At 40.5% G+C, this 26,240-nt stretch overlaps 2 protein-coding genes across 4 annotated transcripts; one reads left to right on the forward strand and one right to left on the reverse strand.

Moving 5' to 3' along the window:
* The first annotated feature begins 1,266 nt into the window (after positions 1-1,266).
* On the forward strand, positions 1,267-12,498 carry LOC127362802 (S-arrestin-like). 2 transcript variants are annotated; one of them, XM_051399044.1, is made up of 16 exons: positions 1,267-1,349; positions 2,242-2,338; positions 2,416-2,476; positions 2,848-2,892; positions 3,409-3,608; positions 3,770-3,829; positions 4,238-4,305; positions 4,461-4,596; positions 5,260-5,344; positions 5,465-5,537; positions 5,909-6,046; positions 9,703-9,780; positions 10,020-10,034; positions 10,274-10,326; positions 11,744-11,753; positions 12,099-12,498. In XM_051399044.1, the coding sequence occupies exons 2-16, from the start codon at positions 2,291-2,293 to the stop codon at positions 12,190-12,192; spliced, it is 1,164 nt and encodes a 387-aa protein (XP_051255004.1). In that variant the 5' UTR covers positions 1,267-1,349; positions 2,242-2,290; the 3' UTR covers positions 12,193-12,498. The 2 variants fall into 2 exon arrangements, 1 of the variants encoding a protein (XP_051255004.1); XR_007884569.1 differs by having other exon boundaries at positions 10,274-11,753.
* Positions 12,499-13,883: 1,385 nt separating this feature from the next.
* On the reverse strand, positions 13,884-25,825 carry LOC127362790 (inner ear-specific collagen). 2 transcript variants are annotated; one of them, XM_051398976.1, is made up of 5 exons: positions 25,772-25,825; positions 18,575-18,911; positions 17,279-17,359; positions 16,383-16,463; positions 13,884-16,304 (listed from the first exon to the last, which is right to left on the reverse strand). In XM_051398976.1, the coding sequence occupies exons 2-5, from the start codon at positions 18,906-18,908 to the stop codon at positions 15,355-15,357; spliced, it is 1,446 nt and encodes a 481-aa protein (XP_051254936.1). In that variant the 5' UTR covers positions 18,909-18,911; positions 25,772-25,825; the 3' UTR covers positions 13,884-15,354. The 2 variants fall into 2 exon arrangements, with proteins under 2 accessions (XP_051254936.1, XP_051254935.1); XM_051398975.1 differs by lacking the exon at positions 25,772-25,825 and having other exon boundaries at positions 18,575-25,558.
* Between the last annotated feature and the right edge of the window lie 415 nt (positions 25,826-26,240).

Below are 26,240 nucleotides of genomic sequence, written 5' to 3' on the forward strand. Positions count from 1 at the left end.
CCTGTGGGGTTTGGGGCATGGGTCTAAGAGGCTTTTATGTGGGTGTCGGCACGTTACACGTGCCTACCGAGTTTCATACATATCGCCGCATGGATGGAACACAAAACTTAGTTTTTGGACATTTCACGTTCTAGCGGGAAAAAAATCTAGGCGGAAGTGGGCGTGGCCTATATAGGGAGATGCAGCTCCATTCACAGAACGCGTGGATACTAGGTTTTTGAATGTGAGACAAAACATTTGGGAGTAATTAGCCTAATGGACTTTGCTTAAAAGTAGTGCTGCCTAGTGGCCGACCTGAAAGTGACGCGAAGAATATCCAATTTTTCACCATGCCTGACAACTTTGCCAAATAAAATTTACTTTTCGTATATTTTCAGGGAGTCAAAAATGCAGTGAAAGGGACTAATAATAATAAACATAGCAAAAACAATAGGGACCTTCCAGTGGATACTGGCTCGGTCCCTAATTACTGATCCAGATTGTCCTATAATAATAATAATAATTACTGATACAGATTGTCCTATAATAATAGTAATAATTACTGATACAGATTGTCCTATAGTAATAATAATAAAACAAATTACTGATACAGTTTGTCCTATAATAATAATTACTGATACAGATTGTCCTATAATAATAATAATCGCTGATACAGACTGTCCTATAATAATAATATTTATAATAATTACTGATACAGATTGTCCTATAATAATAATAATCGCTGATACAGACTGTCCTATAATAATAATATTTATAATAATTACTGATACAGATTGTCCTATTATAATAATAATATTAATAATAATTACTGATACAGATTGTCCTCTTTATAATATTACTGATACAGATTGTCCTATAATAATAATAATAATTACTGATACAGATTGTCCTATAATAATAATTCGATTGTCCTATAATAATAATAATAATAATAATGATATATTACTGATACAGATTGTCCTATATTGTCTAAATTGTTTTATAATAATAATTACTGATACAGATTGTCCTATAATAATAATAATAATTACTGATACAGATTGTCCTATAATAATAATTACTGATACAGATTGTCCTATAATAATAATTACTGATACAGATTGTCCTATAATAATAATAATAATAATAATAATGATAATAATTACTGATACAGATTGTCCTATAGTAGTAATGAGGGATCGTGACCAGCTTTCATTGTGTCCATGAGGACAGTGAAACGTGGCTGCAGAGATTATCTGTGTGTATAATGATCAGCATGCTGACCACGCTGTGTGTGCGTCTCTTATAAATTCAGCTCTGGGTCTGATCAGCTGTCAGAAAGCTGCTCAACACATCACTGCTGCTCTCAGGTCAGTCCCTGTTTGTTTGTTTGTTTGTTTGTTTGTTTGTTTGTTTACTGCTTTATTATTGATTTATGACAGCCTATAAGTTACTCTTTGATCAATAATCACCAAGGTTTGGCATTTTTAAAAATGATCCAGTTGGTAAAACAAATCAGTTTGACTTGAAAATAACTTTTTAATTTCAGTTTGTTGGACAATAACAGACTGTATTTGTTCCATACCAACATATTTAACATGAATGTGAAAGATATGTGAGAAACAGCCATCATAGTAGAATGTCAACTTATTTCTTCTCAACATTATTCATGTAATTAATATCATCTGAAAAGTCTTACTTTAAATTAGGATCAAAGGCAAACATGAATCAATTAATAAATCCACAAGAGGTCATTCTGGGTTCAACACAGATGCACGTGATTCATACTAGTCAGTGTTTGTACATGTGCAACGCCCCCTACTGGTCTATGTCAACATGTTTCAGGTCCTTATATGGACATCCTGTGAGTTTTATGATGATCTGTCCAGTGGTTGTTGGCTTATGTCAGTTTATGCTCTCAGCCATTTTTTCAAATCAGTCGGACTTACAGTGTGAGGGGGTGTGACCTTTAAAAAACTGGATGCTTGGCCCTTAATTACAGCACCACTATTGGGCGCTTTATATATTACAATATGACAAATTACATGATGATATGAATTCATTGTAACAAAAGAATAAAGAACTGTGATCCTCCATCTGTAGGATTCACTTAAAAACTATGTATGGGGTCTGGTTGAACATATGATTGTTGTTTGACAACAAACAAACAATCAGATAATTTCAGTTGTAAACAATAAGATTGACTGACTGACTGACTGACTGATTGATTGATTGATTGATTGATTGATTAATTAATTACAGAGTCAAGTGTGAATTATCAAAGATCTGGTCGGGACCTCAGTCAGTCACCATGAGTCCTAAACACGTCGTCTTTAAGAAGGTCTCCAAAGACAAGTTGGTAAGTCCAGCAGAGACTGTCCCACCACTGACGGACCCTGGAGCAAGGCACTGAACCCTGAACCCTCTGTGTTTCAGGTGGCGGTCTACATGGCCAAGAGAGACTTTGTGGATCACTGTGACTTTGTTGATCCAGTTGGTGAGTTCAAATTGAACCCAGAAAATCCTTTGAAAGATCAGGTTTATGTCTGATGCTTGGCCATTGTTCTATTAGCTTCTTGTTTATGCTGTATACCTTAAGTGAGATACGGGCCTACTGTGTATATTTTTAAGGTTTTCTTAACCCATTAAATTTAAGAAGGCTACCCAACCACCTGTGAAGGTTTGGTGACCTTTAGTGGGGGTCCCGACCCCCTGGTTGGGAACCACTGCAGTGGAAGAACCATTGTCAATAAAAGGTTTTAATAAGTTCATTTTTGATCAAACTGTTGTCCATGCTCTCCATTGACCCTGTTGTGATGTTCCTTTAATGTTTGAGGTTCAGGGACATTTTGTCTCTCTGTCTTTCAGATGGAGTTATTGTGATCGACCAGGGGCAGCTCAAAGGAAAGAAAGGTCAGTATATTGACTGTTATTATTATAATTATAATTAAAACCAAACTGATGATAAAAATTAACATTTGAACAAACGTCAGCGTAATAAGAACGGCCTAATATCACAGAAACCATCTTTGGGAAACATTTATTTGACTTTTTAATGTTTTGGTTTGTCCCATCTGCTAACATGGAGGCATATGAATGATACTGCAGTCAGCCACCAGGGGGAGACAGAGAGAGTCTCTCTGTTGGAGAGCTGTCATGCCATCTTTATATATATGGATAGTCTGACCTTTATGCAAGAGTCTCAAATACAGTCTAAGATTTTGTGGATCCAGCTGGTCTTTAGTGGTACTGCAAGTTCTTAAGGTTTCAGTAAACTCTAAATACTTGTACTGCAGCATTTGTACATTGTGAACTTAAGCATTTGTTCCACCACTGTGTGGAGCTGAACATTTACATTCATTAAAATGCTGTTAAACTGGTTCCAGTAATTCTTCTAAGACTGTTGGTGACGTTTTTATGTGTCCTCAGTCTATGTGATGCTGTCCTGTACCTTCCGGTATGGCCGTCAGGACATGGACGTGATGGGTGTAGCCTTTAGGAGGGACCTGTTCGTGGTGACCCGGCAGGTTTACCCCGAGCTGCAGGACAAAGAGAAGCTGACTCACACCAAGGTCCAGCAGAAACTGCTCCACAAGCTGGGAGACAACGCTTTCCCCTTCTTCTTTGAGGTGAGTCCACATTAACCATCAATCCATCGGTTGTACAGGCCCTTGCACAAGACCCAGAACAGGGCCCTGGAGAGGCCCCAGATCAGGGTCCTAGACAGAACCTCTAATGGTGATGATGATTCATTCCTTTTCATTACAATAAGTTTGTGTTTGTGTTCCAGTTTCCAGACAACCTGCCGTGTTCTATTGCTCTACAGCCTGGACCCTCTGATGTAGGAAAGGTGAGTCCATCATCATGTCATCATCTGTCTGTTACTTATAATGTAAATATATTTATATATAAATAATATACATCATCAGTCTGTTTATATCATACTGGCTGAGGACTGAAATGTTGAATAGTGTCAGTGTCATATTTCACTCTGTTCACATGAATCTTGTGACAAGAAAAGGAAACTGCAAAAGAGTGACATCATCAGCATAAAGTTCTATTCTGTGTTAAAAGGTTAGATTTATTGATTCATTGATTTATTGACCCCTGATATTTTCTAGTAAGTCGACTTGAACCCACCCAACCTGGGTTGTAGGTCGACCTGCTCTGATCCAGTTTGTTATGTAGATTAAAATATTCCCGGGATGGCCCACATTTCGTACCATGCCGAGTGTGTTTATATGTGTCTGTCTGACAGAAATGTGCAGTGGAGTTTGAGGTTAAAGCTTTCTGTTGTGAAAATCAGGACGAGAAGATCAACAAACAGTGAGTTCACCAACAGACTTTATATTAATATTAGTAGTAGTTGTATTAGTAGTATTATTATTGTACCGTTTCATTATCCTTTCATATGATAATTTATGATCTATGATATATATTATGTTTGATATATAAATTATACATTTGTTGTGTTTGTGCAGGAGTTCAGTTCGTCTTACCATTCGTAAGATCCAGTTCAGTCCAGAGAACAGTAAACTGGTTCCAGTAGCAGAAACTACCTTTGAGTTCCTGATGTCTGAAAAGCCTCTGCACCTCAAACTGAGTCTGCCCAAAGAGGTGAGACACACAGACAGACAGACAGACAGACAGACATAGTCGTCTCCATGTTGGTGTTAAGCAGCCAGCAGAGGTCACGTACAGCGAGTTGAGCTGCTCTCATTGGCTGCTCTTGGTTTGGAAAAAATGGCGTCTCTCCTGCTCACACAGGATCTGGTATTCCAGATAAACATTAAAATGTGTTTGTGAACAGATTTGAGGAGAGAAATAGTCAACAACAGAATCTGGATCCATATCTGATCAGCACTGTTTGACAGTTTGATCTGAGTTTGGTGCATTGAGCTGGACGGACTCACTGAGAATGAGCTGTCAATCACAAGGTAGCCCCGCCCTAAAGCATACCCTGCTTTATGGTCTGTTTTACTCTAAATGGGACCATCAGTTACTAAATGAACATCATGCTGTATGGAAGAAGACTGAAACTAGAGACTGAGACCAGGAACTCATCAGGAAACTGTTTACTGTGCTCATCAATCAACTTCAGACTCAATACTATCAGAGTGGAGCTGCCCCCTGCTGGCTGTTAGAGAGAATGCAGCTTTAACACACTGTTATATAAACTATTATTATAGAAACTGTCAATGGTTTCACCCAGCAGAATTATTTTCCTGTTTGTTGTTACTTTGTTTTGTTAAATGTGTCTGTCTGCCTGTCTGTCTGCAGACGTTCTACCACGGAGAACCCATCCCAGTCACTGTAGAAATCACCAACTCGTCCAGCAGGAACATCAAAGACATCAGTGTGTCAGGTGCTTATTCTTCTGATCACTTATTGATGATAGATCATATAGATCAGTTATTGATGACGTGTAAATCAGTTATTGATGATCAATAACTTATATTAACTTTCTGATCAATGATGTGTTTAGTTGAACAGGTGACCAACATTGTTCTTTACTCCAACGACAAGTACGTCAAATCAGTGGCCAAAGAGGAGACCAGGTGAGTCCAACATTATGGTTACATACATTATGTCTAATGTACATACTGTATATACTGTCTATACTGTATAAATATATTATATACATTATATATAATGTGCAAATATAATGTATATAGTGGCACATTATATATAATGTACATATATACTGTATGTACATTATATACAGTATATATATATATATTATATGTATATATATTATATACAGTATATATAATGTACATATATACTGTTTGCACATTATATACATTATATATAATGTATATGTTTGGAACCAAACTGTGCAGCTCGTTAGTAGAAACTGCAGTTAACAGTTTTCAGTTCAGTCTGAGAAGACGTAGTGAGGACATAATCTGAATCTGTGTCTCTGCAGTGACTCCGTCCCCTCTGGAACCAGTCTGAAGAAGGACTACACTCTGTATCCTCTGCTGGCTCACAACAAGGACAGGAGAGGACTCGCTCTGGACGGACGACTCAAACACGAAGACACTAATCTGGCTTCATCTAGCATGTGAGACACACAGAGACACACTGAGAGACACTGAGAGACACAGACACACTGAAAGACAATGAAAGATACTGAGAGACACTGAGACACACTGAGACACACAGACACACTGAGACACACTGAGACACACGGACACACTGAGAGACACTGAGACACACAGACACACTGAGAGACACTGAGACACACTGAGACACACGGACACACTGAGAGACACTGAGACACACAGACACACTGAGAGACACTGAGACACACAGAGAGACACTGAGACACACAGACAAACTGAGAGACACTGAGACACACTGAGAGACACTGAGACACACAGAGAGACACTGAGAGACACACAGACACACTGAGAGACACTGAGAGACACTAAGACACACTGAGAGACACAGACACACTGAGAGACACTGAACGACACTGAGACACACAGACACACTGAGAGACAATGAAAGATACTGAGAGACACTGAGACACACTGAGAGACACTGAGACACACAGAGAGACACTGAGAGACACAGAGACACTGAGAGACACTGAGAGACACTGAGAGACACTAAGACACACTGAGAGACACAGACACACTGAGAGACACTGAACGACACTGAGACACACAGACACACAGAGACACACTGAGAGACACTGAGAGACACAGACACACTGAAAGACAATGAAAGATACTGAGAGACACTGAGACACACTGAGACACACAGACACACTGAGACACACTGAGACACACGGACACACTGAGAGACACTGAGACACACAGACACACTGAGAGACACTGAGACACACTGAGACACACGGACACACTGAGAGACACTGAGACACACAGACACACTGAGAGACACTGAGACACACAGACAAACTGAGAGACACTGAGACACACTGAGAGACACTGAGACACACAGAGAGACACTGAGAGACACAGACACACTGAGAGACACTGAGAGACACTAAGACACACTGAGAGACACAGACACACTGAGAGACACTGAACGACACTGAGACACACAGACACACTGAGAGACAATGAAAGATACTGAGAGACACTGAGACACACTGAGACACACAGACACACTGAGACACACTGAGACACACGGACACACTGAGAGACACTGAGACACACTGAGAGACACTGAGAGACACTGAGACACACTGAGAGACACTGAGACACACAGAGAGACACTGAGACACACAGACAAACTGAGAGACACTGAGAGACACAGACACACTGAGAGACACTGAGACACACTGAGACACACTGAGAGACACAGACACACTGAGAGACACTGAACGACACTGAGACACACAGACACACTGAGAGACACCGAGAGACACTGAGACACACAGACACACTGAGAGACACTGAGAGACACTGAGACACACAGACACACTGAGAGACACTGAGAGACACAGACACACTGAGAGACAATGAAAGATACTGAGAGACACTGAGACACACTGAGACACACAGACACACTGAGACACACTGAGACACACTGAGACACACGGACACACTGAGAGACACTGAGACACACAGACACACTGAGAGACACTGAGACACACTGAGAGACACTGAGAGACACTGAGACACACAGACACACTGAGAGACACTGAGAGACACAGACACACTGAGAGACAATGAAAGATACTGAGACACACTGAGACACACAGACACACTGAGACACACTGAGACACACTGAGACACACGGACACACTGAGAGACACTGAGACACACAGACACACTGAGAGACACTGAGACACACAGACACACTGAGAGACACTGAGAGACACTGAGACACACTGAGAGACACTGAGACACACAGAGAGACAATGAGACACACAGACAAACGGAGAGACACTGAGAGACACAGACACACTGAGAGACACTGAGACACACTGAGAGACACAGACACACTGAGAGACACTGAACGACACTGAGACACACAGACACACTGAGAGACACTGAGAGACACTGAGACACAGACACACTGAGAGACACTGAGACACACAGACACACTGAGAGACACTGAGAGACACAGACACACTGAGAGACACTGAGAGACACTGAGACACACTGAGACACACAGACACACTGAGAGACACTGAGACACACTGAGACACACTGAGACACACAGACACACTGAGAGACACAGACACACTGAGACACACTGAGAGACACTGAGACACACAGACACACTGAGAGACACTGAGAGACACTGAGACACACAGAGAGACACTGAGACACACAGACAAACTGAGAGACACTGAGAGACACAGACACACTGAGAGACACTGAGAGACACAGACACACTGAGAGACACTGAGAGACACACAGACACACTGAGAGACACAGACACACTGAGAGACACTGAAAGACACTGAGACACACAGACACACTGAGAGACACTGAGACACACTGAGAGACACAGACACACTGAGAGACACTGAGACACACAGACACACTGAGAGACACTGAGAGACACTGAGACACACAGACACACTGAGAGACACTGAGAGACACAGACACACTGAGAGACACTGAGACACACAGACACACTGAGAGACACTGAGACACACAGACACACTGAGAGACACTGAGAGACACTGAGAGACACAGACACACTGAGAGACACTGAGACACACTGAGACACACAGACACACTGAGAGACACTGAGAGACACAGACACACTGAGAGACACTGAGAGACACTGAGACACACTGAGAGACACAGACACACTGAGAGACACTGAGAGACACAGACACACTGAGAGACACTGAGACACACAGACACACTGAGAGACACTGAGACACACAGACACACTGAGAGACACTGAGACACACAGACACACTGAGAGACACTGAGAGACACAGACACACTGAGAGACACTGAGACACACAGACACACTGAGAGACACTGAGAGACACTGAGACACACAGAGAGACACTGAGACACACAGACAAACTGAGAGACACTGAGAGACACAGACACACTGAGAGACACTGAGAGACACAGACACACTGAGAGACACTGAGAGACACACAGACACACTGAGAGACACAGACACACTGAGAGACACTGAAAGACACTGAGACACACAGACACACTGAGAGACACTGAGACACACAGACACACTGAGAGACACAGACACACTGAGAGACACTGAAAGACACTGAGACACACAGACACACTGAGAGACACTGAGAGACACTGAGACACACAGACACACTGAGAGACACTGAGAGACACAGACACACTGAGAGACACTGAGACACACAGACACACTGAGAGACACTGAGACACACAGACACACTGAGAGACACTGAGAGACACTGAGAGACACAGACACACTGAGAGACACTGAGACACACTGAGACACACAGACACACTGAGAGACACTGAGAGACACAGACACACTGAGAGACACTGAGAGACACTGAGACACACTGAGAGACACAGACACACTGAGAGACACTGAGAGACACAGACACACTGAGAGACACTGAGACACACAGACACACTGAGAGACACTGAGAGACACAGACACACTGAGAGACACTGAGACACACAGACACACTGAGAGACACAGACAAGATGATAATATATCTCTAACAAAGACTACTTTGTCTCTTTGTGTCTTTGTGTCTCTGTGTCTCAGAGTGAAGCAGGAGGTGCTGAAGGAGGTCCAGGGGATGCTCGTCTCCTATAAGGTCATAGTGAGGATGATCGCCTCTGGGTGAGTGTGAACCGCTCTGCATTCTGGGAGCTCAGCTGACTGACTTCCTGTTTGTTAGTAATGAAAGAGTTATTGTTCCAACAGGAACCCGATAATAATAATAATAACAATAATAATATATTGATCTATAATCAGTCTCATTTGACAGTTTAGTGACATCACTGTTTTTATTTATGAGACAATAAAAGTTCATCAGTTGTTCCTGAACTCATCACGTCTCTGTTCTCTGTCACTGACAGCACCATCGGATCCAGGTAACAACTGTCTGTCTGCCTGTCTGCCTGCCTGTCTGCCTGACTGCCTGTCTGTCTGAATGTCTGTCTGTCTGCCTGTCTGTCTGTCTGTCTGTCTGCCTGTCTGTCTGCTTGTCTGTCTGTCTGCCTGCCTGCCTGTCTGTCTGCCTGTCTGTCTGTTGTCTGTCTGTCTGCCTGCCTGCCTGTCTCTCTCTGTCTGTCTGTCTGTCTGTCTGTCTGTCTGTGTGTCTGTCTTACAGTGAAGTGTCATTGGAGCTTCCTTTCAAGCTGATGCATTCTAACCCTGAACCAGGTACAGGTCTTCCTCCTCTTCCTCTGGGTTTCTTTACTTCCCTGCTGACAAATCAGAAGCTGTGTGTGTGTGTGTGTGTGTGTAAGCAGCTTGCTGTATATCGCTGACTGCAGTCAATCAGCTCAACAACAACTTGAGTCACATCCTGAAGATTAACAGATTAATTACTGCTGATCAATACACATTCACACACACACACACACACACACACACACACACACACACACACACACACGCGTCTGTGTGGACCCTCAGTGATCCATAATCCTCCTCCAGACCTGAACCTGAAGCGCTTTAACCCTCCTGTAGATGTGTAGGAATATTATTGTTTTTTATTATAACTTCCATTCATATGTTCAGTCTGATATTGATTGAGTGAGAACAGGTTGTATTGATATTAGTGCTGTCAAACGATTAAAATATTTAATCGCGATTAATCGCATTAATGTCATAGTTAACTTGCAATTAATCGCACATTTTTATCTATTCTAAATGTCCCTTGATTTCTTTTTGTCCCATTATTTTTTCTCATTTCAATGCTCTTATCAACATGGAAAAGTGGATCGGCTTGCGTTGTGCAAATGTTTTTATTGAAAACAACATTGGCATATACTGTAGTGTTCAATATCACATTAACAGTCTCACTTGGAGCAAATAATCTCTCACACAATGTAACACTGTCCATCAATAAAAGGGTGAAAAAATACTTTGTCACACAAACAGCCCCTTCAACAGCCCTTTCTAAGGGATCAAAACAGGGCGATACAAAATAAAATTACAAAGTGCACATGTAAGGTAAACTAGGACTCAGCCTATAGTGCAGTTAAACCATGGCTTAATACTTTTCTCAAGTTTGCTTTGAACATAGCAGTCAGGCTACTGCTCTTTATTCACCAGAGGCTCAACCCAGCCTCTTATTTCAGAAAGAATGAACAGTAACGGTTACCAATAAAAGGAAAGCCTACTACTTCTTTGCTTTGAGCCAGTTACTCAAACAGACAAGCCTGTTGACATTTTCAGACAACAAGGAATTCATCCATTTCGGCGTCTCGCGCTCGCCATCCACTCAAAACGTAACGTCTACTACTCTTAAACAAGTGTGTGTGGGGTGCCTGTTGTTTTGTTTCCGGTCTAGCTAGATCCGGTGTGGTGTTGTAGTTTTTCTAACGTTACTAGTTGTTGCAACAGCATGTGAAAAAACTATAAAGTGAGCTAGGCGTTAATCTTGCGATAAAAAAATTGACGCCGTTAAAATGGGTTTGCGTTAACGCTGTTAATAACGCATTAAACTGACAGCACTAATTGATATGTGATCTGATGTTATATAAATACATATATATATATATATATATTTGTTTGTATATATTTGTATATTTATGTTTATATTTTCTTGTGTCTGAACTCCACTGCACTGCAGCCAAAGAGGGGTAAGATCTCTTTTACTATATTCTATATAATATAAATGATCATATTATTATTATTATAATATATATTTATAATAATGATTATTAGATATAATAATAATAATATATTACTAAAAATATATGGTTATTATTATTATTACAACAACAACAACAACAGTGGGAGGGAGGTGCAACATCCATCATTTACTCATTAACAGTTTGTTACATTCATAAAGTCTCTTATTAAAAGTTGTCTGTCTCACCTGTCTGCCTCACCTGTGTATCTCACGTGTGAGTGAGCTCAGGAGGAGCAAGTGTGGGCGGAGTTAACGAGCTGTCTAATCAGCCCCTCCCCTCCGTGTGTCTCAGCGAATCAGACGACATGGTGTTTGAGGAGTTTAAACGAGCCTACCTGAAGGGTGTGGTCTACGGAAGCGACGACGAGTCCCCCACAGAGGCGTAAAGACTTCAAAGATGGCCGCCCTGCAGTGGGACTGTAGATGATTCGTGCAGCGCCCCCCGAGGACAGAATGAGAAGTGCAGCCTGCGGGTGGCGCTCATAGAGATTATGTCCCGAACTGATCATTTCTAGTTAATGTGATCAATCAATGTGACTGTAGATAACGAGCCTGGAACGTATTTAAAGGTAAACGATTAATTAATGTAACTTTATTAATTACAATGTCATAAATGTAAAAGAAAGACAATCAGAGATATCTGTGACTGTCACTCATATAAAAACTGCCCTGAATAAAAGCTGCTTGTGTCATATTGATTATATATTAATTCATTACTAACATTAATAATATTTGTACATTCACGGCCCAGACAGTGTTTCTATTCCAGCTAGTACTTATGTAGTACTTATATATTATTTATATAGTACTTTATGTAGTATTTATATAGTACTTTATGTAGTATTTATATAGTACTTTATGTAATATTTATATAGTACGTTATGTAGTATTTATGGATTATTTCTATAGTACTTCATGTAGTATTTATATAGTACTTTATGTAGTACTTTATGTAGTATTTATATTGTATTTTATGTAATATTTATATAGTACGTTATGTAGTATTTATGGTTTTTTATAGTACTTCTGTAGTTTTTTAGTACTTTATGTAGTACTTTATGTAGTATTTATATAGTACTTTATGTAATATTTATATAGTACGTTATGTAGTATTTATGGATTATTTCTATAGTACTTCATGTAGTATTTATATAGTACTTTATGTAAATGGACCTGTACTTGTATAGCGCCTTTCTAGTCTTCCGACCACTCAAAGCGCTTTTACACTATGTGCCACATTCACCCTTTCACACACATTCACTCAGTGATGGCAAAGTCCATTGAACAGAAACTAACATTCATACACCAATGCACAGCAACGGCACCAATGCACGGCATCGGGAGACATGTGGCACCAGGAGCTGGGGATCGAACCCACAACCTTCCAATTAAGGAACGACCCGCTCTGCCTCTGAGCCACGCCGATAATTATTAGATTTATATAGTACTTTATATAGTACTTTATGTAGTATTTATATAGTAGTTTATGTATTATTTATATAGTACTTTATGTAGTATTTATATAGTACTTTATATAGTATTTATGTAGTACTTTATGTAGTATTTATATAGTACTTTATATAGTACTTTATGTAGTATTTATATAGTAGTTTATGTATTATTTATATAGTACTTTATGTAGTATTTATATAGTACTTTATATAGTATTTATGTAGTACTTTATGTAGTATTTATATAGTACTTCATGTAGTATTTATGTATTATTTATATAGTACTTCATGTAGTATTTATATAGTACTTTATATAGTACTTCATGTAGCAAAAATACCAGTGTAAACATGTAGTATTTATATTCAATTCAATTTTATTTGTATAGCGCCAATTCGTAACAAAAGTTATCTCAGGACACTTCAAATAGAGCAGGTCTAGACCGAACTCTTTATTTATATAGTACTTCATATAGTACTTCATGTAGTATTTATATAGTAATTTATATAGTACTTCATGTAGTATTTATATAGTACTTTATATAGTACTTCATGTAGCAAAAATACCAGTGTAAACATGTAAATAAACAATATCAATAAGTTATTGATTGAATATTGACACAGACAGCTGAAGGTTTCTGTAATTTATTTTCCATCTTCTGACAACAGTCAACAGACTCAGTTAAAACAGGCATTATGGGTAATCAATATCTGGATCAATATCTGCCCATAATAACAGTGTAACTTTTCTTACAGTTTGTTGAAGATTGAGATTGATATTGATCACAGTTTGATTATTGATTGACCATGGAGACTTTATAATATTCAAAAATAAAAACAAAAGTACTTCAGACAACATTGATTTTATTTTATGATCATTCGATTGATTTCATTTTTTCTCTCTAGAAACAATGAATCTGTTTTTAGTTCTGGTGCAAACAAACAGGAAGATAATCTACGGGGTCCCTGAAGGCCCAACAGATTATATTTTGAACTTGTGCTCAGGAGGTTTTATAATATTCTGTGAAAATATTTTGACGCCCTGATTTTAGTTTCTGGGAGGTTTCCGGGTTCAGGTTCCTCCTCAGATATCAGGTCAGAAGTGCTTCGTTAGACATTTGATGTGTCTGGGTGTGATGATCCAAACACACCTGGCTGTTTTTGTTCCTTTGTTGGAGAACAGAGCAGAGATACTTTAGGGAAACCCTCCCCAGTGGAGACAATGTGGATCTAAAGCAAGCTCTGGTATCCATTTACAGCCACGCTGTAGGATCAGTATCAGGGGATCATCGGATGACTCGCTGCCCCTAAAAACACTAACAACGCACTGGTTTACATACAAAGAGGGCAAAGAGATAGTAGATAAATAGAAACCATCATGCCAACACGACAGGATGTTATTACAGCAGTCCTCACAAACAGCTTCTATAAGAGTCGACGCCGAGAGAATAACAAACAGCTCTGATCAGAACCAAACACACACCGGTGGACCCACACTGAATCCCTGTGCAGTGGTTGGCTGGAATATAAAACATTTTATTTAACCCATTTTAATCCATTCGTACAAGATTATTGGTCAAATTACTAAACTCAGGTCACAGGTTACCATTTTCATTCTGAACACACAGATCTTTACTATCGCAGCAGCTTTTGGGAACGTCAGCTGGTTTTCCCCTAAAGGAGGCCCTCATGGATACAGATCAAAGCTCCTGGTTTTAGGTGGTTGGAAATACATTTTTAAGGAATGGGAACTTTTGTGTGACTCCTACGAGAGTCTGGACCTTGTAAACTGTCTTCATACTGAAGAAGAAATTCAAAATAAGAGAAAATTAGTGAATGCTGCAAGTTCTCCTAAATCCTACAAACCAATTAAGGACAGATTTGTCTGTATGAGTGGCTCTTGTATGAGGCCCAATGTGCATTGTTTGGTAGACGTCAATAGTGTTAATGAATTTGTCAACAGTTAAGGGGGTCTCTTTTCATGGGTCAGACTAATCTAATCCTCATACTGAGCATTTGTTGGTTGATTGGTGTAAGAATATCAATGTACGGAGGTCTCTCTTCTACTGGCGACCAAAAACTATTTATTCATCACTAAAGCTAATTGAATCCTCCACCAGCTGGTGAAGTTGGGGGTTTGGCGGTGCTGGACTCAGGGGTGCCGTCCCAGGTGTATCCCCCCTGTGGTGGGCTTATTGGGGGCATGGGTGATCTAAGTATGGCCATATCACAGTTATCAGGGTGGAGCAAGTACCCAGAGAAGGTACTGCTGGACTCAATGCCAGCAAACATACCATTAGTAACCTGATCCTTCACCTGGATCCACACCCGGTGACCACGGGCCAGGTGGAGGACTACTGAATGTGAGGTGGTCCCTAACAGTTTGGTCTCAGTGGTTTTGATAACCGGTCTGAAGTTGTGGAAGAGGCCAACTTTGAGGACTCGTTCGTGGACTGTGATATGGTAACTGAGGATGTAGGTGCCGTTGACGGGAGCGGTGTAGATTCCAGTGCTGGGGTCATAGCTGCCCTGGATGTTGTACAGGACTTGGGAGAAGACCACTGGGGCTTGGGGTGGTGGGTAGCTGGACTCCAGACCTGCAGCAAATGCTGACTGGATGTTGGACATGCAGGGACCAGGAAGACCCATCATCCCCATGAGCCCCATGTCCCCCTTATCCCCCTTTGGCCCTCCCTGCCCCGCAATCCCCATCTGTCCCTCATCCCCCTTGTTTCCTTTATCTCCATTATTCCCTGCAGCCCCATCTACCCCATCTGTACAGTTACAGTCCCCCTGAGGACCTGGTTCTCCTTTCTGACCCGCAGATCCAGGGACACCAGGTTGACCCAGATCCCCTGTGTCACCCTTCTCGCCTTTGGGACCCAGAAGTCCTGGGATACCAGGAAGACCTCTAGATCCTACAGGGCCAGGAAGACCAGATGGTCCTGGGGGACCCTGGCTTGACTCGCAGGCATCTGGACAGAACCCATCATCTCCTTTAAGACCCTGATCACCTGGAGGGCCCTCCAGACCTTGTTCGCCTTTGTCACCTTCAGGACAACAAAAACCAGGTCAGAGGCTGGAACTGAAACCCTGTCCCTGATAACTGGGACTAGTTTGTAGCTCACCTTTGAATCCTCTGTCTCCTTTGGGTCCAAAAACACCCTGGGGCCCTCTGTCTCCCTTCTCACCCTCGTCTCCTTTCTGTCCTGAGGGCCCAACACACCAACGCAGTCAGAAACTCGCAGTATAGCAGGAGTTTACACAGCAGTATTAGCAGTACACATAGTAGTAGTTGTAGTAATAATAGTAGTAGTAGTTGTAGTAGTAGTAGTAGTAGTAGTAGCAGCAGTAGAAGTAGTAGTAGTAGTAGAAGTAATAGTAGTAGTAGTAGTAGTAGTAGTAGTAGAAGTAATAGTAGTAGCAGTAGTAGTAGTAGAAGTAATAGTAGTAGTAGTAGTAGTAGTAGTAGTAGTAGAAGTAATAGTAGTAGTAGTAGTAGTAGTAGTAGTAGTAGAAGTAATAGTAATAGTAGTAGTAGTTGTTGTAGTAGCGGTAGAAGTAGTTGTAGTAGTAGTAGTAGAAGTAGTAGTAGTAGTAATAGTAGTTGTAGTAGCAGTAGAAGTAGTTGTAGTAGTAGTAGTAGTAGTAGTAGTAGAAGTTATAGTAGTAGTAGTTGTAGTAGCAGTAGAAGTAGTAGTAGTAGTAATAGTAGTAGCAGTAATAGTAGTTGTAGTAGTAGTAGTAGTAATGGTAGTAGTAGTAGTAGTAGAAGTAGTAGTAGAAGTAATAGTAGTAATAGTAGTTGTAGTAGTAGTAGTAGTAGTAGTAATAGTAGTAGCAGTAATAGTAGTTGTAGTAGTAGTAGTAGTAGTAGTAATAGTAGTAGCAGTAATAGTAGTTGTAGTAGTAGTAGTAGTCGTAGTAGTAATAGTAGTAGCAGTAATAGTAGTTGTAGTAGTAGCAGTAGTAATAGTCCAATGAGGCGTGTTGAGAGAGCAGAGGATGATAGGAACTTGTTTACCTTTGACTCCTTGTCTGCCTGTAAAACCTGGAGGACCTCTGAACCCCGTCATCCCTCTTCGTCCAGGGCTACCTGGAGTACCTGAGAGGACACAGATCTGTTATCTCACCAACAGACCACAGTATGTGAGGCTCCAACACTTTGTGTCTGACGTTGTGCTCTGCAACATAGGTGCCCCTCAGGGTACGGTGCTCTCTCCCTTCCTCTTCACCCTTTACACCTCGGACTTTACCCACAATTCCACGCTCTGCCATATCCAGAAGTTCTCAGATGACACAGCCATTGTTGGATGCGTTTCTGAGGGGAACAAACTTGAATACAGGACTGTTATCAGGGACTTTGTCAGCTGGTGTGAGCTCAACCAGCTTCAGCTAAACACTAGCAAGACGAAGGAGATGATCGTTAACTTCAGGAGGAAAACATCCCACTTCACCCCGGTGAACATCCAGGGATTGGACATTGAGGGGGTAGATAATTATAAATTCCTGGGTGTTCACCTCAATAAAAAACTGGACTGGACTGACAACACCCATGCTATCTACAAGAAGGGCCAGATTCGCCTCCACCTCCTTCGGAGTAAGCAGGGCTCTCCTTAAGACTTTTTATGACTCTGTGGTTGCTTCAGCCATCTTCTATGCTGTGGTCTGCTGGAGTGGGGGCAGTACGGACAGGGACAAAAAGAGACTCAATAAACTGATCAGGAGAGCGAGCTCTGTCCCGGACTGTCCTCTGGACTCCATTGAGGAAGTGGGTGAAAGGAGGATGTTAGTGAAGCTGACTCCCATCATGGACAACACCTCTCACCCCCTACATGACACTGTGGGGTCCCTAAGTAGCTCCTTCAGCAGCAGACTGTTACACCCACGGTGTAAGAAGGAGAGGTTCCGCAGGTCTTTCATCCCTGCCGCTGTCAGACTCTACAACACCTGATCAATGTTGTAGTTTCTGTTTTTTTTTTTCAAATTACCACTATACTGTAGTTAAGTTTTTATCATAGTTTTTTATATCTGTATTTATTTATTTCAAGTAATTGCTGCTGTGACAAGGAAATTTCCCCGTTGTGGGATTAATAAAGTAATACAATACAATACAATACAATATCTTTACTGCTAGTGATCAATAATAATAATGATCTCTAAATGTGTCGGCAATAGTTGAACATAGGCTCTTATTATATTTCTATGTACTGTAACAACTGTAGCAATGATTCTAATATATTCCATTTATTACAGATGATTATCTGTCGCTACCTTTAGAACTGCAGTATTAGGAGTATTATGGCTCTCTGTGTGTTACCTGGTAGTCCGCGGTCTCCTCGGTCTCCCTTGGGCCCCTTGCTGCTCTGGCAGTATGTGCAGAGACAGAACCAGGGGATCTGGTCTGCAGGTAAGGGGACCGGTGCCTGCAGCAGCGTCTGGCAGTATGCCTCCAGGGCCCCAGCCGGCGCCTCTGTTGCGTTGACTACATCAGGGTAAAAATTGAGTCTGGGGCCGTTCATGGGTGGGTAGGGGGGCGTGGGAGGAGTGCCGAAGGGGGGCTCCCAGCCTTCCTCGGAGATAGGTGCAGGCGTCGCTGTGACAACGGGGAGGGGAATCGCCATCAGCAGTAGGTGAAGAATGAAGGTCTGCATGGTCTGAACAGAGAAGTTTCCCATCAGCCACCAGTGTTTACATCATTTCTGTCAAACATGATCAACACCGTAAAGAACCTGAAACATCCTGAAGTATCTTAAAGTAAATCCTACCGATGCCCTCACATAGGAAACCATCTCTGAATGTGAGATAGGTGAGACAGGAAGGTGCACGCAGTCTGGCTAACTGCTGTAAAAATATTTATAAATCAACTTGCCACTGTGTCTCAGTCATGCATAATTCCTTCAACTGCAACAATATTCATGTTTTTTATTGCAATCATTAAACCTCCGAACGAACTTCCGGTTTGACGATGTAGAGGACGGACGTGTGGGGCATACCTCCGTACAATTTCGTGAAAATTTGTTAATTACATCATTCTTTCAAGTATATTTTCGGTGTAACTACCTATTTTAATGAACGTCGCGCTGAACCTGCATAAGAATGAGTAAACAATCTCGGAAAAGTCAGGTACAACAACAGACTCTCCCCTTCTCTGGTCGGGAAGCTAGCAACATGGCGTCAGGGCCTTCCCCTCTCACTTTGGAAACGCTAATCATCGAACTGGAAAAATCTAGGAAAAGCACTACTGCGGAGCTCACCGCCTCTTTGAATGCGGCCCTCGCCCCAATTAATTCAGCTCTTGAGTCCATTGCCACCACTGTGGCTAAACACACTTCTACAATTTCGGAGATGGAAACGGCCCTCTCGACCCACTCGGATAACATCACTAGCCTGGAGCAAGACGTAGTGGAGCTACGCTCCAAGCTAACCTCTATAACGGAAGAGAACAGTGCTCTCCAGGCTGCCTTGGAGGACTTGGTGTCTCGCTCAAAGCATCAGAATCTAAGAGTGATTGGACTTCCTGAAGACATTGAAGGTAACAACCCGAGACAATTCATGGCTGATTTATTCAAGGAAGTGGCTACAGACGCTACAGATCGAACTCCACACCTGAACTAGACTGTGCCCATCGTAGTCTCAGACCCAAACCTCGTCAAAGATCCTGCCCTGTGATAGTGCGCTTTCACCGCTACATCGATAAAGAGAGAGTGTTGCTTTGGGCAAAGGAACACCGCAATATGATTTATCGGGGTCATAACATCAAGTTTTACGAAGACTTCAGTGCTGCAGTGGCGAAGAGGCGAGCTGCTTTCAACCAGGTGAAATCCTAGCCCTGCCCGGCTGCGCGTCACTTTCAACGGTGTGACCCACATCTTCGACTCCCCGGAGCAAGCGGAGCTGTTTTACGAGGAACGCATACGCGACTCATGAAAGAGGGAACGGGTGGAACGATCACCGATTCATGTGAATTAACGATTCTCTTGGGACCATTATCTTTATTTATTTATTTTTTTAATTTTTTGCTGGACTTTCTCGAGGTAAGGCGCGACTACACTGTTGAAATGGACCACAGACTATGAACAGTACCACATATTACTCCATCCTATCTCCAGTTAGATGCGGACAGTAGTTAAATATCATGGCCAGCTGTTTTGCTTTATTCCGCCTGTGGCTTTTGTGTTTTGTTTATATATAAAATGTCTTGTCTGTTCAAGGAAACACACTCTTAATTCCCTGACATGTGGGTATTAAAATCCACCACTGTCTTTACTTTGTATGGGGCTTGAAGTCACCAGTCTATGGCCTGAAACAATTTATTTTAGTGTATTTTTTTTAATTTTATTTGTATTTTTACTTTTATTTTTTATTATTCACTTCGTAATTTTAAAGAGGGATTCTCTCCTATCTTTGCCTGCACATTTTAGCTGGAGGATTATATGTTCAATCTGGTACAATTACAGGTCCTTCCTTTTCCCGCCTTTCAGTGTTACTCCAGATTGCTTTCATAAATAGGTGTTACAAACTTTTATATGGCGTATATTTTGGTTCTTCAGGAGGTAGAACCTACTGCATGGTAAACCGGTTGTGTATACTCCAGTCTTGCAACTCGTCTTGTTCCGTTACGACGAGCTTAGGAAGCAACTTGTTGGATGGCTTACAGTCTATACACTGGCCAGTGTGTTTTTGGGAGGTATGTGTGTTCTTTCTTTACTTACTGGGAGGTTTTTTGTGTTTCTTTCTTAAAGCTAACTTCATTTGGATGCTACCGTGATGCTCATCTGGTTCCTAACCAGGATGCTCATTTATTTCCTGCCATTCTTATTAATATCTTTGCATTTAATCATTCACAAGTGATTAATGGTTAGCCCAAGTATCTCCCAGAGAGGACTGAGTGGGTCTAGTATTCGGCTTGTGAGTTGGAACGTTCGTGGACTTGGGGACCCAATAAAGCGATCTAAAGTGCAAATATTCCATTCAGCTTTCAATAGTAAATCCAGAGGCGCTGCTATTCTTTATAATAAACGTATCCAGTTCTCCCCTGATCAGGTCATATCTGATCCCCATGGGCGTTATGTTATAGTAAGTGGCACATTATATCAGACTTCAGTTGTATTGGTTAATGTTTACGCCCCTAATTGGGACAACCCAAATTTTATGACTTCCCTTTTTTCCAAAATCCCCAACTTGGATACCCATCGTCTCATTTTAGGGGGGGACCTGAACCTAGTAATAGACCCCAAACTTGACCGATCCCATCCGAAAGTACTTATACCCTCTGCCATGTCGAAGACATTATCATCTATCATGAGCCAATTGGGCTGCATAGATGCTTGGCGCCTGCTCCACCCATTCTCAAAATAATTTTCTTATTTCTCCAAAGTACACCAATCTTATTCCTGCATCGACAATTTTTTTATAGATAGGGCTCTTCTACCTGTTGTGAAATTTCAATTCAATTAAATTCAATTCAATTTTATTTGTATAGCGCCAATTCATAACAGAAGTTATCTCAGGACACTTTTCAAATAGAGCAGGTCTAGACCGAACTCTTTAACATATAACATACAACACAAATCCACTGAATATTCTGCTATTGTTATTTCTGATCATGCTCCTCACATTTTAGATTTAGCACCTATCACTACAAATCAGTGGAAGTTTAATACAGGGCTACTAGCTAAAGCTGAGTTCTGTGATTAAATTTTAAAAAAAATAGATGTTTTCCTTGAGAATAATAAGACTGAGGCCACATCGCCCTCTCTGTTATGGGAAACATTAAAAGCGGTAATTAGGGGAGATATTATCTCATACAGCACACATCTGGCTAGGAAAAATAAACAAAAACAGCAAGAGCTTTTTGATGTAATCCTCAGCGTAGATAGAGAATACTCATGCTCCCCCAGTCCAGAATTGTATGCTAAAAGGGTTACATTACAATCTGATTATGACCTTCTCTCTACACATAAAGCAGAGTACCTTTTAAGATGGACCAAAGGGACTTACTATGAATATGGTGATAAAGCCAGCCGTCTCCTCGCCCTCCAACTTAAACGCCGGTCTGCCTCAAATTTCATATCACAAATTTATGACTCCTCTCGCTCTCTAACTGTCAGCCCAGCTGAAATAAATTCCACCTTCGCTTTCTATTATTCTAACCTGTATCAGTCCGAACCTCCTGCAAATAGGACCACAATGGATAATTTCCTGGATAACATTGATATACCTACCATAGATCCTCGTATTAAAGAGGAGTTGGAAAAACCTATACAGTTGGAAGAATTAACTTCTTGTCTTAAATTAATACAAAATAACAAAGCTCCCGGGCCGGATGGATTTCCGGTTGACTTTTATAAAAAGTTCTCCCACCAACTTGCTCCTTTGTTATTAGACATGTTTAATGATTCACTGAAGCGGGGCTCTCTGCCGCCAACTTTAAATCAGGCTTTAATCTCGCTCATTCCTAAGAAAGACAAGAACTTAGATGAATGTAGCAACTGGAGACCAATAAGTTTATTAAATTCAGACATAAAACTTTTAGCCAAAGTACTAGCATGCCGCTTGGACCCTTGTCTACCAGATATAATTTCTTTGGATCAAACAGGGTTTGTTAGAGGTCGCCAACTATCATCTAACATTAGAAGACTTTTAAATATTGTACTATCTCCTAACACATCCCAAGCTGCTGAAATGGTTATATCTTTAGATGCGGAGAAAGCCTTCGATAGGGTTGAATGGGACTACTTGTTTTCTGTTTTGGGGAAATTTGGCTTTGGGTCTAAATTTATTTCATGGATACAACTTTTATACTCTGCCCCTTCTGCTTCTGTGACAACTAACTTTCAAAGGTCTGAATATTTCCCTCTATCAAGAGGGACCCGCCAAGGTTGCCCAATCTCCCCCTTGCTTTTTGCCATAGCAATAGAGCCTCTTTCCATTGCTCTCAAATCTTCTTCATGTTTCACTGGTAGCTGGACTGGAGCATCGGGTGTCTCTCTATGCTGTTGACCTGTTGCTATATATCACTGACCCAGTTAGCTGTGTAGATAATATTTTACAAATCTTGACAACTTTCGGATCATTTTCAGGTTATAAATTAAACATCAGTAAAAGCGAGTGTTTTCCGGTAAACATAACAGCTAAACAGATCCCATCAAATGCACTACCGTTCCGATTAGCTCATAACAGCTTTCGCTATTTAGGTATCAATATTTCTCATTCTCTCCCCTCACTATATAAGAATAATTTTACAAAATTGGTAATGGAAATTAAGTCTGATCTGGCGCGCTGGGACTCCCTCCCTCTCTCTTTGATAGGCAGAATCAATTCTATTAAAATGAATAGTCTTCCGAGATTTTTGTTTCTTTTCCAGTGTCTTCCAATTTTTTTTATCTAAATCATTTATACATATTTTAGACAAAATGATCTCAAAATTTGTTTGGGCTGGTAAGAACCCAAGAGCGTGTCGAACAACACTCCAAAGAAGCAAATCAGATGGGGGCCTTGCACTGCCTAACTTATTATTTTACTATTGGGCTGCCAATCTTCAAAAAATCCATGCCTGGTGTAATTCTCCCAGTTTGGACTGGTGCATAATGGAAGATGCTTCTTGCCATCCCTCATCTCTTGCGGCTCTGGTTTGTGCCCCTCTAGCTTCTCGTTATCCTAGTTATATCAAAAACCCAATTGTACTTTCCTCTTTGAAAATTTGGAAACAATTCAGGCAAAATTTCAAACTTTCAACACCCATACCATTAAGCCCTATTTGCAATAATCATTTCTTCCCCCCCTCCAATGCAGCCACAGCTTTCACTTTGTGGAGAGAGAGAGGTCTGGTTCGTTTTTCAGATTTATATTCAAAGGGCTTATTTGCTACATTTAATGATCTCCGTGTTAAATATAATTTGCCCCAATCTCACACGTTTCGATATTTCCAAGCACGGAATTATGCTCGCACACACTTTACTTCTTTCCCCCAATCTCCAATGGGATCTCTTCTTACTGAGGTACTCTCTCTTCCAATGGCTCGTAGTAAGATTTCAGTATTATTTGACCTCATATCATCTTCGAACATGTCTTCCCTGGTGAGGGTCAGGGAGAGTTGGGAAAGGGAGCTTGGCTTTGATTTGACAGATGAGTGGTGGAGAGAGGCACTGATCAGGGTCAATTCTACATCTTCTTGTGCTCGTCTCAGTTTAATCCAATTTAAGGTTCTCCACAAAATTCATTTCACAAAAAACAGAATTAGTAGGCTATTTCCAGGCACAAATGATATCTGTGATAGATGTGGTTTATCTCCAGCAGACCATGTTCATAGGTTTTTTTCTTGTCCCAAACTAGTCCATTTCTGGTCATGTTTTTTTAAATCGTTAAACAATGCCCTCAGTATCAAGTTGGAACACTGCCCACTGATATCCATCTTTGGGGTACCTCGTACTCCAACTAGTCTCACTAAGAAAAACTCTGATGTTGTTGCTTTTGCCTCGCTCATAGCCCGCAGACGTATTCTACTGCATTGGAAAAGCCCAAATGCTCCTCCTACTACTTCTTGGTTAAGTGATTTAATGTCCTTTCTGTCATTGGAAAAAGTTAAATACTCCCTAAGAGGCTCAGCAGCCAATTTTTATGAAAGATGGCAGCCTCTCATCACATATGTAAACACCCTCACCTCTTTGGACCCCAACTGAATCAATCTGATGCATCCAATTTTTTATTCTATCAAATTGTTTAGTGAACACACTGGGCATCCTCTATTTATTTGTCTATTGTTTTTACTTTTATTATTATTGTCGATTTCTCTCTTTCACCTCCCTTTGTGTTTTGTTCTATTTTGTTTGTTTGTTCTTTGTATTTATGTACCTATTTGTTTTCACCAACTTGTTGACTACTTGTGCATTTTATTTTTGCTTATTTGTTTGTTTATTTATTTATTTATTTATTTATTTTTTCTTCTCTCCCTCTTTGTTCTTGGGGGATGTTCCTTTTCTGGTTCTTTGTTCTAATGTTCCATGGAACAGAAAAGGGTGGAAAACAGCTGTGGAATAACTGTGTATCTTGTATTGATGCTTGTGAAATGCTGGTCTCCAATAAAAAAAAGTATAAAAAACAAAACAAAAAAAAACCTCCGAACAACAGTCGGATCAATGCAGTTGTTCTCTACACAAAATACACAGCTTCAATCAATCAGCTTCAATCAGTCAGCTTCAACCAATCAGCTTTAATCAATCAGCTTCAATCAATCAGCTTCAACCAGCTTCAATCAATCAACTTCAATCAATCAATCAGCTTCAAACAATCAGCTTCAATCAATTCTATATATTATGAAAGCTTTTGTAACATAATTTTAGTAGTATTTTCATCAATTATAAATATATATGTACAGTTTTAAAAGTTCATTTGTTAATTAATAATAAAAATGATTAATTTATTATATAAATTGGAAATCTGCCATTGGCTTGGATTATTGTAAATACATTAATATATAAATAATGAAATAAATAAATATAAATATTTCACTCACCAAACTGTCGATTCTTTGAGCCTCTCAAACTCTGAAGTCTCAGTTTCCTGCAGACTCACCTGTCAGCTGCTAATAAAACACCTGGTGCCCTGCCCACATGGTGCCCCGCCCACCACACACACAGACACACACACACACACACACACACACACACACACACACACAGACAAGACAGACAGACAGACAGACAGACACACACTAATATATAAAAATGTAATAATGTAATATGTAATAATGTAATATAATAATGTAATAATATAATAATGTAATATATCATAATATAATAATATAATAATGTAATATATAATAATGTAATATATCATAATATAATAATATAATAATGTAATATATAATAATGTAATAATATCATATATAATAATGTAATATGTACTATGTAATAGTGTAATATATAATATGTAATATGTAATAATGTAATATATAATAATGTAATAATGTAATATATAATGTA

The sequence above is a fragment of the Dicentrarchus labrax genome, unplaced genomic scaffold (genome assembly GCF_905237075.1).
Source record: "Dicentrarchus labrax unplaced genomic scaffold, dlabrax2021, whole genome shotgun sequence".
Taxonomy (NCBI): domain Eukaryota; kingdom Metazoa; phylum Chordata; class Actinopteri; family Moronidae; genus Dicentrarchus; species Dicentrarchus labrax.

Excerpts from the sequence above, each read along its gene's own strand:
- LOC127362802 (XM_051399044.1), top strand. The coding sequence starts at position 2,291 with ATGAGTCCTAAACACGTCGTCTTTAAGAAGGTCTCCAAAGACAAGTTG. Across the intron at positions 2,477-2,847 it reads TGACTTTGTTGATCCAGTTG|ATGGAGTTATTGTGATCGAC; the intron begins GTGAGTTCAAAT and ends TCTGTCTTTCAG. Across the intron at positions 4,597-5,259 it reads AACTGAGTCTGCCCAAAGAG|ACGTTCTACCACGGAGAACC; the intron begins GTGAGACACACA and ends GTCTGTCTGCAG.
- LOC127362790 (XM_051398975.1), bottom strand. The coding sequence starts at position 18,932 with ATGGGAAACTTCTCTGTTCAGACCATGCAGACCTTCATTCTTCACCTA. Across the intron at positions 17,360-18,574 it reads AGGAGACCGCGGACTACCAG|GTACTCCAGGTAGCCCTGGA; the intron begins GTAACACACAGA and ends GTGTCCTCTCAG. Across the intron at positions 16,464-17,278 it reads AGGCAGACAAGGAGTCAAAG|GACAGAAAGGAGACGAGGGT; the intron begins GTAAACAAGTTC and ends TTGGGCCCTCAG.